This window comes from Arachis duranensis, chromosome 10 (assembly GCF_000817695.3).
Source record: "Arachis duranensis cultivar V14167 chromosome 10, aradu.V14167.gnm2.J7QH, whole genome shotgun sequence".
Lineage (NCBI taxonomy): Eukaryota > Viridiplantae > Streptophyta > Magnoliopsida > Fabales > Fabaceae > Arachis > Arachis duranensis.
This window is the reverse complement of record NC_029781.3, coordinates 92,114,365-92,130,802: the sequence shown is the minus strand read 5'-3', so window position 1 is coordinate 92,130,802 and position 16,438 is coordinate 92,114,365. Positions and strand designations below refer to the sequence as shown.

General features: G+C 33.5%; 1 protein-coding gene across 2 annotated transcripts; it reads right to left on the bottom strand.

The window, feature by feature from the left end:
* On the bottom strand, window positions 1-3,372 carry LOC107470821 (protein CUP-SHAPED COTYLEDON 3). Of its 2 annotated transcripts, none has more exons than XM_016090247.3 (4): window positions 3,116-3,372; window positions 2,609-2,840; window positions 1,876-2,147; window positions 1-690 (listed from the first exon to the last, which is right to left on the bottom strand). In XM_016090247.3, exons 1-4 carry the CDS (start codon window positions 3,119-3,121, stop codon window positions 79-81), a joined length of 1,122 nt encoding a protein of 373 aa, XP_015945733.1. In that variant the 5' UTR covers window positions 3,122-3,372; the 3' UTR covers window positions 1-78. The 2 variants fall into 2 exon arrangements, with proteins under 2 accessions (XP_015945733.1, XP_015945731.1); XM_016090245.3 differs by having other exon boundaries at window positions 1-693; window positions 3,116-3,370.
* Between the last annotated feature and the right edge of the window lie 13,066 nt (window positions 3,373-16,438).

Genomic DNA, 16,438 nt, shown 5'->3' with positions numbered 1-16,438 from the left:
TTATCCAACTTAGCTTATAACACTAAATTATGTATAATAATTAATTAAACAAAATGAAGTAGGGTCTCTCTCCTTTATTTAGTAGGAAGGCCAGTAATTATCAAGATCCATGCAATGATCCATGCCCATAAACCTATTTCCATGACCACCATTTGTGTTGCTTATTTCATTGACGTAACCCACATTCTCAGCACCAAGGGAATTTGTTGAAATCATGTTGGAACTCACATCATGATGAACTTGATGATGAGGAACCATACCCAATGTTTGGGACGGAGGAGTCGGCTGCATGGGCCGCAAAACTGGTTGTGTTGTGGCCACTACTGTTTCGCCTCCTCCGCCTCCTAGATTTAAATTGAGTCCTGAAATTGTGAATCCAATTCCTGGAGACGCAGCCACTGGATAATTTATCTGAGGCTGCATCCCGGGCAGGTTGGTACTGGTTGATCCAGTACCAACACGCAAAACCCTAGCTACTTCTGCTAACTCTGCAGTATTCATATAGTTCCTTCCATAGAGGAAATGAGCGGCGGCAGGGTCTCCGAGTTGCATCATTGGCGGCGGCGGCACAATATTGTGGTGACCTATTTCAAGGTTGAAAGGGTTCATTGCCCTACTTGCATGGTTGGAAGAAGGGTACTTCTTTGCCCCGGCACTCTTCTGGAACACACGGCAAACCACCCATTCATCCTGCTGTATATATCACAAAAGGGTGTTAGGGTTTGTTATGTTGAATATTAATGACAGTTAATCTATATCTCCATTAAATTGGTCACCTATAATAATCAAAGGTTGTTAATGTTCATCCAGAATTGTTAATATTGACTATTAAAGACGCTTATGATGATTGTTAGAAAACATTTTTCTTCCTTCAATAAATAGTCTAAGTAAAGTCTTTGAGGAAATTGATCCATTAACATGGCATAAAGGTGATTAAAATTTAAATATTTAAGAGATAATAAAAACTTATTTTAAATTAGTCAAAAGTAATTTATTTTGTATTCATTAATTATCGTTAGAATAATTAGAAAATATTAGATGTAATAAATGTGTAATTACAAATATTATATGTATAAAATTATAGATGCATAAAATTATAGATGTTAAGTTAAATAAAATAATTTTAGATTATTAACTCTGTAGCATTAAATTTAAAGCAAATAATTTACAATTTGGTTCTTGTTGATTAAATTCTTGTTTGTATACCGAAATAGAGTAAACTCTTAATATTAGGAATATGTTTGAGAAAAATTAGTAGATATTCTTAGTGTAAATTAAAACTCGTGTATTGATGTATTAATTGAATGATAAGCCATTAATGAATGTTTATAATAAAATTATTTGTTTATGTGATATAAATTGCTGAAGAGAATAAAACATTTTATCATAGCACCTAATAATGATTCTATGTTCGATTGGGGTTAAAGAAAAATGAAACTGACATGGACAAATTTTAAAAGAAATAAAAGGTAGCCAAATAGTGCTACATATTTGAAAGAGACAAAGAGTAAAAAAAAAAAGAAAAAGAGAAATAAACCAAGGTAGCTTCCCCTTTGATTCTTCCAAATTTTAAGCCCCAAAAAACTTTAACATAAATAGCATGTTTAAGTAAATATAAAACCACTCGCCATCTTTTCTTAAGGATTAATTAACCCTTAAGTTATGGTTCTTGACTAATAATTGTTTGGTTTTTTGAATTTGCAATATATGATATGATATGCGGACACTTCTTGGAGTTTAGTGGAAGAAGAAGATGGGTAGGGTTTTGTCATAAAAGATACGTTATTTGTATTTGCATTTTACTACATGTTTGAAAGAAAAATCATTTACAGAAATATTAAGTAACTAATATTTTTTCATTATATTTATATATACCTTGGTTGTTCGAAAGGTGGATTTAGAATGAATGCGATATTCATGCATGACCCAATTACTCTTCTCTCCCCTGGGGGCTCTTCCTTTGTAGAAAACCAAAGTTTTCTTCATCCCAATTAGCTCCGATGTAACACTATTAAGGATCTCTTTGTCTTTTCCGGTGGTCTTCCAATACCCGGTGTTCGTGGCTCGGTTCGTTCGCACCCCAGTTGGGTACTTCCGGTCCCTCAGGCTGAAGAAGTACCATTCTTTTTCTCCCATCTTCGCCTTCCCTAATTCATGGAAATTTTTGTTAAATAACTATGAAAAAAAAATAAACATCCAAGGAACATAATATATTAGATTCAATGAGAATCTGTTGTGGTCCTTTTGTTTAATTAGAAAAGTAATAGAAGGTATTTAACAAATGTATATCATTCACTTAAATTAAATCTTATCCAAATCTCTTCTTAATGGACTAAAATATACGTTAGTTAGTAGAATGGGATTAAAATTTGGTGCATCAATTAATTAATTTCTCATAAAAACCTTAGATAGTGTTGAGTAATCTAAAAATAATGATAACATGGATATAAAAATAAGCACTATCTATTAAGAGAATAATTGAAGAAATAAATTAAGAAAATTAAATATCTTGAATTCGATGGATATTTATTTCTCAAATATAAATGAATATGCATATAAAAAAATCAAAGAAATTGAACTAATAATAATAGTTGCAAACTATATGCACCTGGAAGCTCCCATGGCTCACATTTATTGAGATCAACATCAGTTATTGCCCTGCCTGAAAAGTTTGAATCCGAGATCTTGTTTATGAGATAGCAAGTAATGAGTTCTTCGTCGGTTGGATGAAATCGAAACCCAGGTGGTAGGGTTTCCTCCTTTCCATTGCAACCTTCCATTATTTCTATCTCCTTCTTATTAGTCCCCTCCTTATTGGTGGTGATTGATTCCTTTTCCTTCTATAGCATACAAATTTGCACATCATAATGAACTTTCTTAGAGAAAAATTATAGCTAAGCAAAACATAGATTTATCATTGAAGAAAAAATTAGACAAAGTTCAATTACACATCTAACTCTCCAATTTTCTAATTAAATATATCCACCTCTCAAAAAGAGTCATCAATACCCTTAGGAAAAAATTTAAATTAAAGAAATTAACTTTGATTTCTTCTTCAAAGAAAAAGCTTAGACAAAAACCCTAAGAAGTAAATAATTAAAGAGATAGAGCTTACTTGCATGGAGAGACAAAACTCTTTGTTCAATTTTGGGTTGAATTTTTATGATTCACTTTGAGAAGAAAAAACTTGACTTGAGGGTTACCACAAAATAATAAGATCAAATTAAAAGAGAAGGAAGAGTAGGGTGTTTCGTTATCACTGCTACTACTAATCAATCATGCATGAAAGAAACTAAAGTTAATTAGGGTTTAAGTATACAAAGGCAAATGAAGAAAGAAAAACCATGGATAAGTGTGTTTCTCAAGGTTCCACCAAATGTGGGTCTTCATCATCAAGTTGCCACAGGTTTATAGCAAGTTGTAAATTCTAAGGAGACACCTAGCAATGTTGAACTAACTGCAATGACGATTTTAACCCTCTTGAACTGCATGCATCACCATATAGTGTTACCACATCTTGGTTTAAGAAATTATTTACCAAAAATATTAAACATAGATGGTAGCTAAAATAATATAGAAATTATATTTATCAATTGAAAAAGTATAGGTAAACAATGAAAATAATAAATAATATGAATAATAGATATATCAAATGTTTATTTTATTAGGTGTACAGATGATTATTTTAATATTAAAATTTAGATGGATAATTTAGAGGTGTAGTGTGTTCTTATTTGATTGGTGGTTGTTCATGTTGTTCAAAAAAATCATTATTTATCTAACACTCTTCTTACCAATTAAATTTGTTCCTTCATAAATCAATATAATATATAATTACATTATTACTTTTAATAATAACTAAGTAAATTATATTATATAAATTTTTTTATTAAAAAAATTATTCATTGTCAAAAGTTATAGCTAAATATGTATTCAATATATGTGTATTCAGTATTTATTTATTTGATATATATTGAGTACATACATATGTTTGCTTTATACAATAAAATAAAGAGTTTTGTTAATCTATGTTTTTACAACTTGTACTATTAAGATTTAGTTACAAATTTAAAATTAATCTAAAATTTCAATTAAAAGTTTTTACAAATATAAAAACTTAATTATTATAATTAAAAGAAATTATAAATACCAAGAGAATCTTAATTATTTTACTATTAAGCACAAATATATAATATATAATATCCACATTTATTTCAGCACCCAAAAACAAAAGGCGTCATGCACGTGAATCATTCATGCACACGTGATGCAGTGGGCTCCACTATATACCTAATGTTGTTTATAAACTTATTGTATTGTATAAATTATTGGTGCATTTTTAATTTTTATTCCATTTTATTTAATAATTTAAATTTTTAAAAATAATTTATGATATCATTTTAAATTTTTTATAATTAAAATACATAGAATTAGTTTTTTTATTATTTTAATTTCTTTAAATAAAAATAAAAATAAAATTTTATTATAAAATGAAATAAACATGCATGTACATTACTCATCTAAAAAATATTGGTGGCTACTCCAATAAAAATTTAATAATTATTATTATGTGAAGATATATTATTTTAACTATTAAATAATAAATTGTATGACTTAATTTTATTTAAAATGTTATAAAATAAATAAATTATATTTTTTAAACAAAAATCATCATGAGAAGATAATTTTGACATTTTCGTGGGAGTAACTGCCAAAAACATTTACTTGATCATCACACATATACTTATATATATATACAAGTCATGACAACAATAAGGTCAAAGGAAAGTAATGCACACAGAAAAATAGAAATTAAATTAAATGTATACGAGAATAGCTAGAAATAAAGAACAAATAATAACATGATATATAATGGTGTGTTTTTATGGATACCACCAACTATCATTAGAAAAAGAAACAAAGAAAATATTGTTTTATGGAAGACAGCTCCACTTTTCCCTGACCAATTTCCAGAAATCCACACCCCTTCATTCTTATTTTATTTCTCTTGATATTCCTATGTGATTATGATTTTACATATTTGTATTTCAGTAATTAAATAATGTGAGATGGTGGTCTGTAACAATATATATAACATTAAAATTTTTTGTTAATTAATGACAAGAAAAAAATTCGGATAATTCACCTTGATAAAATAAATAAAATTTAAAATTATGTAAATGTATTGAAGTAGAATTGGTTATACGTCTTATCTTAAATATTTTTATGTAAATCGAATTAACTTTATTTTATTTATTATGTGTATTATGTACTAATAATAAATTAAATTAAGTTGATTTTATGTATATATTATATCCAATTCGATTGATTACTTATATAACATATACATAATAAATCGATTTGAGTTAATTCGATTTACTATTTATACATATTATTAATATTTTTATTAATTTTAAAATATAAATGTCAATAAAAAATATCTACATTAAAACGAATAAGAATAGAACGTACGCTTGATGACATTATGTTCTGAAAAATTTAATTTGAGTTAGAAGTAATGTCATCAAAGCATAAGTTCGACACTTAATTTCACAAATTAAATGATAAGTTAATTAATATAATATTTTAATTATTTTTTAAATACATATTGTATAAATATGGTTAGTCTTTTTATATTATATAACTATTTATTACTTCTGATTTTCACTACAAGAAAAACTTGAGTACCGTCAAATTTATCGTCGGAAAGACGAATAAAATTCGACGTTAATTAAGTTACCTCAGATTTACCATCTAAAGGAATCGAACGGTATAAACCTTGCCGGTAAATAGTTACGGTCGGATTTTTTCATCCGATAGTAATTACTAACGGATTTTGCGACGGATTACCTGACCGAAAAATCATTTGGTTAGGGCGAATTTTTCTGATGGTAATGTTGGCGCTACAATATGTTGTTTTTTTGTATTATTACCACTACAAGAAAAAGCAATATTTGTAACAAAAAAATTTCTTACAAAAAACCGAAACTTTGAAACAAAAAGAATTTGTAACAAAAAAGGGGCCGTTGCAGTATGTCCCATTACAAAAAGTTTTTGTAACAAAAAATGGAACTGTTACAATTCAAAGTAATATTTTGTAACAAATTTTTTTAATACAAAAACCAAAATTTGTTACAAAAGTAGTAACAATTTTGGACCTTTAAAATATTTTTCGTAACAATATAATTTTTCCTATCACAAAATTTAGTTACAAAATATAACTTGATTTTGTAATATTTTTCATTCTTTTAATTACAAAAGTACAATATTTATTTTATAACAATTTCTTTAATCGTAATTCGTTGAATCGTAAGACGGAATGTAAACGTAACTCGTAAAATATAAAAATTATGAAATTGTTTATAGCAAAAATTAATTTTACAAATAATGAAATAAATATCAAATAAACCAAATTATCCATTGAACTATAACTAATATATACCATAACAAGTCAAAAGTCACATACTCAACACAAATTCACAACTCAAATTAAAACACAAATTCACAACATACAAGTTTATACGCAACTAAAATAAATTAAATAGCAAATAAACCAACCAAACTACTATAATGAGCAACTAATTAACTAAAGTCTAAACAAGTATTTAATATTCACTCTATTTTTCATAATCATAAAATCTTCACGAGTTTCACAAGCTTCTACATTACTATCTTCATTATCAACAGCAGGAGGAGGAGATCCTGGGAGAAGTTCTTCAAACTCATCATCATCCAGATAAGACATAGCCAGAGTATAAGAGCAAAATTCAACAATTGAACTCAATGCAATAATAAAAATTCACTAGTTCATGATTAATAAAACATACAAAAATTAATTTCAATTATCACCATTCACCAAAACAATATTCATGTAAATAATAAAATCATCGTCTCATCAAAACAGCAACAGGCCAACAACAAATACACTAACTTTCTTCTTTTTCTTTTAGTTCCTTTTTTCTTTTTTTAATCGAATGAATATTCAACAACAACAAAAATTTTAACAACAATAAAAGTTCTATCATTCATTTTAATCGATCCAAAACAAGATACAGAACAAGCAAAATTCAATTCAATTTTTATTAACTATTCATCCTTCTAACATATGCCCATACCTGACCTCCCAAGTCCCAGAACACAAGTTTCCTATTTGCAGCTTCAATACGATCAATATTCAACCCGACAGTTGGAACGATTTGATCAGGAAGAAGGCTTTCTTTGTTTAGTACACTGACTTCATCCTCTCCAGCAAAGTCTATAAAGTTAATGTATTCAGCAACTTAGGGAAACATAACAAAGTTCAACAATTTTGTAGAAATATGGCATTCGAAATATGCATTACTATTTTTTCAGCTTTGTCAATCCCCAGAATGAGTACGTGAGTAATAGTGGAGTATTTGTAACAAAATTCAACTAAAAAATTCAATAGATAAATTCAGTTCATTATATCTACCAAACAAGTTAATGTATCCTCTAATTTGACGACCTTCATCTAAAATTTTGTAGGCATCCAACTCTTGTTATTTCAGTTTCTTTTATACTGAGTTACAAATGATTAAATAGACTAGTTCTATCATTAAATCACTCCTTGACCTTAACCTATTACGGATGTAAAGCAGCTACTTGTTTCTTTATTCATGTACGTTAATAACATGAATGACAACAATCAAGAACAACCTAAGCAATTCGCAATCATATTTTCACAGTCACAATTCAACATTCATTTAATCAATCAATTACTCACAACATTTAAACCTATTTACAGTTATTCGATAAGCTTTATAGGCATTCTTAAATTAAAACCACTTAAAATTAAATCCCCTACCTCGATATCACAAGTGTATCATTTAACGTAACAATTTCACTTAGTCTGAACTCACAACAGCAGCAGCACTTCCCACGAAGGTAATGATAGTTACAGTAGAACAGAGAATTCAAATTGAATAAGAATGGAAAGTGAACACATCCCTGAAAAATTCAAAACAGGGTATATACTAGAATTAAATCAAAACAAGCATGGCAGTGACAATAGAATGTGCAAATGGACTGTAATCAAGGAAAAAAACACACCAGAATTGAAGTAGCAATATCAGACTCATCAACAACAGCTTTAATAGTTTTCTGATGGCATCAACACTATCCTCTATGATGGTTCTAGCAGCAAACAGGAAAAACAAAATAGCAGTACTAAACAGAGACATATGTTTCCTTACTCAAAACAGAAAAAGACTAAGAAAAAAGATGGAAGCAGAGCAAGGATTAAAGCTTACGTATTCAAGAATGGAGGAATTTGAGTTGAAGCGGCGATTCCCACGGTGGCTCAATCGACGGGAATTGGACGCAACCGCAACGGTTTTGACCCTAATCGACGGCAGCGGTGACAGCGGAGCAGGACGACGCGAGGACGGATCATATTCTTCCCCTCCTTGTCGCGTTTCTGCTTCTCTGTCTCCCGTGCGTCTCATCGGTTCTTTTCCTCTCACGTGGAATAGCAGCGGCAACGGCCAGAGCATAGCGGTGGCGACTCCCTCAATGGTGACAGAACAGAATGCGACATTCTCCCCAACAAGCCCTAGCAGCGGCGGCAATGGATTGACAGTGGTGAAAACACAGCAGCGCGGACAACATCTTCCCCCTCTCTCACGTGACAGCTTCGGCCCCCCTCTCTCCCATTCCATGCGACAGCGATGGCGACAGCAGCACCCAACCTGCTGGCGCCGTCTCCCTCCTTCTCTCTCATCTTCTTGTTCTCTGATTTCTCCCTTTCGAGCTTCCCTTGCTCAGATTCTCCCCTATTTCTTTTCTGCCCCTTTTCCCACTTTGAGCTTGTTTTGTGAAATTAGGTTAGGTTTAAGTTTTAATTTGAGAATTTTAGAGTTAGGGTAAAATATACACCAATAATATAATAATTTTATAAAATATTTGAGATAGAATAATAATTTTAGGATTCAAATATATTATATTAAAAATTACTTTTGAAACACGTAAAATTTTTTTTATTAACATATCATTGAGTTCAAAATAAAATAAGTCACAATTTATTTATAATAGGAATTACTTAAATTAAAATGTACAATTTTTTTCTTATTTTTCAATTACTAAAATTATGTGAAATATTTCATTATAATAAAATTACTTAAAAATCTTAATTGGTTTAAAATGAAATTATCTCCGAATCTATTTAATTATTTTTAATAAAATAATTTCTAGAATTATAAAATTTAAACTTAATAAGATAAAATCACAATTTAATTATTTTTTATTTATAAAACTTAAAGTATTAAATTTAAAAATTTTAAATATTTAAATCAAATCATATAAAATTTTTATATTTTTTTCAATTACTAAAATTTTTAATTATAAATAAGTAAATACCACGTTTAATATAAAAATTTCTAAAAATTTATTTTGAATAAATATAATAAATCATAAATGACTTATATTGATACGAATTTGTATTTGATACGAATTTGTATCAAGAACTAGAGAGAATTAGAGATAATCAGAGAGAATGGAAGAGAAATCCCTAGAATTAGGGCCAAAGAGAGAAAATAGAGTTTCCAATTACATCATGCATATCCTACATTATTACATCATACTCCTATTTATAGTATAATTGTCTAATTGGGCTAACCCAATACTAATTGTATCATTACCCTACCCTTCAAAATAACCTTGTCCTCAAGGTTGCAGAAAAATATATATCCTAACAAAATTTGTAAATACTAATTACAAGTAATAAAAAAAATTATAGCAATCCTAAAATAATATTTTCTATGCTACTGCTTAAAAAAAAATTTACCACCAGGATCCCATTGCTTAAAAAATTTTTTGACTCACCAATTGTATAAAATAATTTGGTTTATACATTGGCCCAACTTTTGGCCCACAGAAAAAGCCCAAATTTCGACTAGGTTCAGCATCCTTTCCTCATTCTCATTGATGAAGAGGAAAGGCGCCCACTGAGCGTTGTTGTATCTCTGCGCCACTGCACTGCCCAGAGATGTACCCGCCGCCGCCCCTGCATCCAACCCGCAGCCACCAGTCGTCGCGAGCTTGCATGGAGGCACCGCCGCTGCCGTCCAGCTCTCGTCCCTCCGCTGTTTGCTGTTCGGGTTCTCTCTGCCTCTTCCCGAAGCCGCCACTCGCCGCTGCATGCCGTCTTCGTTTCGCCCTCCACCATGATCCCAAGGGAAGATAGCCACCATGAGTGCTGGTGGTTTAGCCACTATCGAAGAAGAACGGCGGAGCCAACCTCTGCGAAAAGCTTGCGGTTCTCCGTCGCACGGCACGACAATTCCGTTGCGAAGCACACCCTCCTCCTCTGCCGTGAGTTTCCGCTCTCCCATCGCAGAAGCGCCGACCACGGCGCCGCTACCTAGGATCAGATCGGCTGGTGCTTCTTCCTCGACGCCGCCTCCGCTGTTCCGCATTGAAGTGTTGTCAGTGCCACCCAAGACCACCACGTGTGAATTCAGATGCGGTGGTTTTGGTGGTGGTTGTGGTACCCTCACCTCTGTCGGTTCTGAATCCGCGAACTGCACCCTCTTCATCGCGACGACGCTACTTCTAGTCCCATCACAGTTGCCCAGATTGGTTCCATCCACTGCTCGTACGTCAGCTTCGACACCGTCAATCACAATCGCGATAGGTAATTCCAAATATGACTCTGAATCTTCTATTTGGTGAATTGCTTGTGTTGTCTTGTCCCAAATTGCGCAACCCTGTAATGTTGATTGAATTCCTGGGTTGATTGAAATTTTAGCTTGTTCTGTATTTGCTATTAAAACTGGAGCTGAATGATGGAGCTGAATTTCTGGGTTTGAGATTTGAATATCCTCTTGATCCACACCTTCTGTTGAGTCTTGTTGTTGTTGAGGTTGAAATTCCAAATTGAAAGTTGTTGCTTTCTGTTCTGTGTGTGCAGAAGTCATTGCTAAGTCCACCATTTTTTGTGCTGCATTCTTGACTTGTCCATCTGAGATTTGTCGAATTTTCTGCCTCTGAAATATCTGCTTCTGGATTTTGGTTGAATTGGTTGCTGAACCTGGTTCTGTATAATCTGATTCTAGCGTCTGAACTTGCAGAATTGGAAGTGATGAGATATCTGCCGCTGGATTTGTTGAATTCTTGTGGAGCAAGTGCAAATGTGATTCTGATTTGGCTTGAATCTGGAAAATTGGATGCTGCTGGAGTTGTTGATGATTGTGCAAGGTTGCACAAATTTTGGTGCAAGTTGCTTGAATTTCTGCAAGTATCTTGGATCGTTTTTCATAATCTGAATTCAAGTGATCTAAGCTAGATTGAATCTGATCCCAAATTGTGTCATCATAGGATTTTGGTTGAATTGGTTGCTGAACCTGGTTCTGTATAATCTGATTCTAGCGTCTGAACTTGCAGAATTGGAAGTGATGAGATATCTGCCGCTGGATTTGTTGAATTCTTGTGGAGCAAGTGCAAATGTGATTCTGATTTGGCTTGAATCTGGAAAATTGGATGCTGCTGGAGTTGTTGATGATTGTGCAAGGTTGCACAAATTTTGGTGCAAGTTGCTTGAATTTCTGCAAGTATCTTGGATCGTTTTTCATAATCTGAATTGAAGCGATCTAAGCTAGATTGAATCTGATCCCAGATTGTGTTATCATAGGAATTTGGCATGGTGTTCAATGAAAGCACCATTTGATACGAATTTGTATCAAGAACCGGAGAGAATTAGAGATAATCAGAGAGAATAGAAGAGAGATCCCTACAATCAGGGCCAAACAGAGAAAGTAGAGTTTCCAATTACACCATGCATATCCTACATTATTACATCATACTCCTATTTATAGTATAATTGTCTAATTGGGCTAACCCAATACTAATTGTATCATTACCCTACCCTTCAAAATAACCTTGTCCTCAAGGTTGCAGAAAAATATATATCCTAACAAAATTTGTAAATACTAATTACAAGTAATAAAAAAAATTATAGCAATCCTAAAATAATATTTTCTATGCTACTGCTTAAAAAAAAATTTACCACCAGGATCCCATTGCTTAAAAAATTTTTTGACTCACCAATTGTATAAAATAATTTGGTTTATACATTGGCCCAACTTTTGGCCCACAGAAAAAGCCCAAATTTCGACTATTTTGGCCCACAGAAAAAGCCCAAATTCTGACTAGGGTTCAGCATCCTTTCCTCATTCTCATTGATGAAGAGGAAAGGCGCCCACTGAGCGTTGTTGTATCTCTGCGCCACTGCACTGCCCAGAGATGTACACGCCGCCGCCGCCACTGCATCCAACCCGCAGCCACCAGTCGTCGCGAGCTTGCATGGAGGCACCGCCGCTGCCGTCCAGCTCCCGTCCCTCCGCTGTTTGCTGTTCGGGTTCTCTCTGCCTCTTCCCGAAGCCGCCACTCGCCCCTGCATGCCATCCTCGTTTCGCCCTCCGCCACGATCCCAAGGGAAGATAGCCGCCATGAGTGCTGGTGGTTTAGCCACTATCGAAGAAAAACGGCGGAGCCCACCTCTGCGAAGAGCTCGCGGTTCTCCGTCGCACGGCACGACAATGCCATTGCGAAGCACACCCTCCTCCTCTGCCGTGAGTTTCCGCTCTCCCATCGCGAAAGCGCCGACCACGGCGCCGCTACCTAGGGTCAGATCGGCTGGTGTTTCTTCCTCGACGCCGCCTCCGCTGTTCCGCATTGAAGTGTTGTCAGCGCCACCCAAGACCACCAAGTGTGAATTCAGATGCGGTGGTTTTGGTGGCGGTCGCGATACCCTCACCTCTGTCGGTTCTGAATCCGCAAACTGCACCCTCTTCATCGCGACGACGCTACTTCTAGTCCCATCACAGTTGCCCAGATTGGTTCCATCCACTGCTCGTACATCAGCTTCGACACCGTCAATCACAATCGCGCTAGGTAATTCCAAATATGACTCTGAATCTTCTATTTGGTGAATTGCTTGTGTTGTCTTGTCCCGAATTGCGCAACCCTGTAATGTTGATTGAATTCCTGGATTGATTGGAATTTTAGCTTGTTCTGTATTTGCTATTAAAACTGGAGCTGAATGATGGAGCTGAATTTCTGGGTTTGAGATTTGAATATCCTCTTGATCCACACCTTCTGTTGAGTCTTGTTGTTGTTGAGGTTGAAATTCCAAATTGAAAGTTGTTGCTTTCTGTTCTGTGTGTGCAGAAGTCATTGCTAAGTCCACCATTTTTTGTGCTGCATTCTTGACTTGTCCATCTGAGATTTGTCGAATTTTCTGCCTCTGAAATATCTGCTTCTGGATTTTGGTTGAATTGGTTGCTAAACCTGGTTCTGTATAATCTGATTCTAGCGTCTGAACTTGCAGAATTGGAAGTGATGAGATATCTGCCGCTGGATTTGTTGAATTCGTGTGGAGCAAGTGCAAATGTGATTCTGATTTGGCTTGAATCTGGAAAATTGGAGGCTGCTGGAGTTGTTGATGATTGTGCAAGGTTGCACAAATTTTGGTGCAAGTTGCTTGAATTTCTGCAAGTATCTTGGATCGTTTTTCATAATCTGAATTGAAGCGATCTAAGCTAGATTGAATCTGATCCCAGATTGTGTTATCATAGGAATTTGGCATGGTGTTCAATGAAAGCACCATTTGATACGAATTTGTATCAAGAACCGGAGATAATTAGAGATAATCAGAGAGAATAGAAGAGAAATCCCTAGAATTAGGACCAAAGAGAGAAAGTAGAGTTTCCAATTATACCATGCATATCTCACATTGTTACATTATACTCCTATTTATAGTATAATTCTCTAATTGGGCTAGCCCAATCTAATTGTATCAGTTTATTCTAATTTTGTAATTATGCATTTATGATATGATTTATGTTAATTTTATACCCTCATGTATTTTAATTTTATTGATATAGGTGTTTTCAAATTACTTCATGGCTAGTAATGCTAGAGAAGACACACAAAGCAACAGTGTTGCTCCAAATGATAATGAAGTTGAAGTTCAAAGTAATGCTAATCCAACTTCAGAAACTCCACAAGCAACGGATAATGTCTCAACTCCAGAAGGATCAACTCCTAATGAAGGTGACAATAAGACTCATGTTAAGAGTGCTTACTGGGAGTATTTTGATCGTTTGAAAGTTGAAGGAGAATGGAAGGCGAAATGCAAGTTTTGCAAGACTGTGCTTAGTGCAAATCCGAGGAATGGTACCAAGTCATTGCGGAACCATGTGGATCGATATTGCAAGAGAATAAAGGTGGCAAACTCTAGGCAATCATCAATTGTTGAATCATTGTCTAAACAATCACAAAAGCAAAAATTGAATGAAGATGGTTTTGTGTTTGATCCTTCATTTACAAGAAAATGTGTTGCTGAAATGATTATTTTGCATGAGTATCCTATGATTTGTGTGGACCATCATGGATTGAGGCGAGCTTTTGCTTCAATGCAACCAACTTTTAAAATTCCTAGTCGAAACACTATCAGAAAAGACATCTTGCAGATGTATAGGGACGAGAAGCAGAAGTTAACCCTTCAACTAGATGAAAATGATAGTAGAGTTGCAATAACTAGTGATATGTGGACTTCCAACCAAGAAAAAGGATACATGGTTGTCACAGCTCACTATATTGATACTTCGTGGAAGTTGCATATGCGCATATTGAGGTACTTTAAATATTTTATAAACTTTTATACATTGTGTTATTTTCATACGTTGAGCTAGGTTATTCTAAAAATGCATGCATGTTTGTTAATCTTTTCAGCTTTTGTTATGTTCCTTGTTCCCATACAAGTGAAGTTCTCACTGAAACGTTGATGAAAATATTGTTAGAATGGAACATTGATAGAAAATTGTCCACTGTTACATTGGATAACTGTTCTACTAATGATGCTATGATAGATGGACTGTTGGGGCGTTTGGATTCTTCATTCTTGATGTTGGGGGGTAAATTATTACATATGCGTTGCTGTGCTCATATATTGAATTTGATTGTGAAGGATGGCTTAAGTATTGTTAAGGAAAGTATAGAAAAGATTCGTAGTAGTGTATTGTATTGGACTGCAACACAGAAAAGGACCGAAACTTTTGTGAGTTGGTGTGCTAAAACAGCGATCTCATTTACTAGGAAATTAGTTCTTGATTGCCCAACTAGATGGAACTCAACTTATTTGATGTTAGAAACTGCTTTGTTGTATAAAGCTGTCTTTCCTAGGTTAAGGCAGAAGGAACCCCGATATAAAACTGTGCCAAGTAATGAGGAATGGGAACTTGCGAAGGAAATATGTGACAGATTGAAATTGTTTTATGATGTTACTCAACTATTTTCTGGGTCTAAATTTCCGACTGCTAATCTTTATTTTACTTTGGTTTGTAAAATAAAAGTGTCATTGGATGGATAAAAAATTTTTTCTACTAATCCGTTAATTGCTAATATGGCATCTAACATGAAGAAGAAATTTGAAAAGTATTGGGATGAAATTCATGGCACTATGGGTGTTGCTGCTGTTTTAGACCCTAGGTACAAGATGGTTGGGGTTGAGTTTCAATTTGAAAAAATGTATCCAGATCCAACAGAATGCTCCAAGCAAGTTGATAGAATTCATCAGTTGTGTAATGAGTTGGTTAATGAATACACTCAAAAAATGAGTTCTGATATGTCACATGTCGGTGTTGGTGTTGGTACAAAAGAACTTAATGAAAGTGGAAATGCAAGTTCATTTGGGGGTGATGATTACATGGTGTATCTTAAAAGAAGAAAAATGACAAGGAGTTCATATGTGAATGTTGAGCTTGATCATTATCTTGAGGAGGAAATTCATCCTCCAAATGATCCTAACTTTAATGTTTTGAAATGGTGGAAGAACAATCAAATGAAATTTAAGGTTCTTGCAAAAATAGCTAAGGATATATATGCTATTCCGGTGTCCACTGTTGCCTCTGAATCTGCTTTTAGTACAAGTGGTCGTGTGATTTCTCCTCATCGTGCAAAGCTCAAACAAGACATAATTGAAGCTTTGATGTGTGGCCAAAGTTGGTTGTGGGCACCTTTAGGAAGTAAAGGTGATATATTGTTTAATCTTCATTTATGTTAATTTTTTACATAGTAATTAGTACCAATTAATTTGTTAATTGTTATCTTCTTTTATTTTCAGGTTTAAATCTTGATTTGCAAACTTTTAATGATGATGAAGATGTTGAAAGTGATCAAGAATAAGGGTTGAAGATCATTTTATATCTAATATTGTAATTTCTTTGTTATGGTGTTAAATTTGTAGTGATCTAACAATATCTTTTTTTTTTAATTTCAAGTTATTTTAACTAATGACATTGTATGAATTTTATGTTTGTATTTTAATTTATCTATGACTTTTAAATTTTTGTCTTAATTTATGTATGAATAGGTATATTTAATTTTTACAGGGGCGGGTCGGGGTGGGACGGTATTTAAT

Bases quoted from the DNA above. Each gene is read 5' to 3' on its own strand.
- LOC107470821 (XM_016090245.3), bottom strand. The intron at 2,148-2,608 runs GTGCATATAGTT...TCCATGAATTAG, and splicing joins TGAGCCATGGGAGCTTCCAG to GGAAGGCGAAGATGGGAGAA. The intron at 694-1,875 runs GTATATATAAAT...TGATATATACAG, and splicing joins CCACCTTTCGAACAACCAAG to CAGGATGAATGGGTGGTTTG.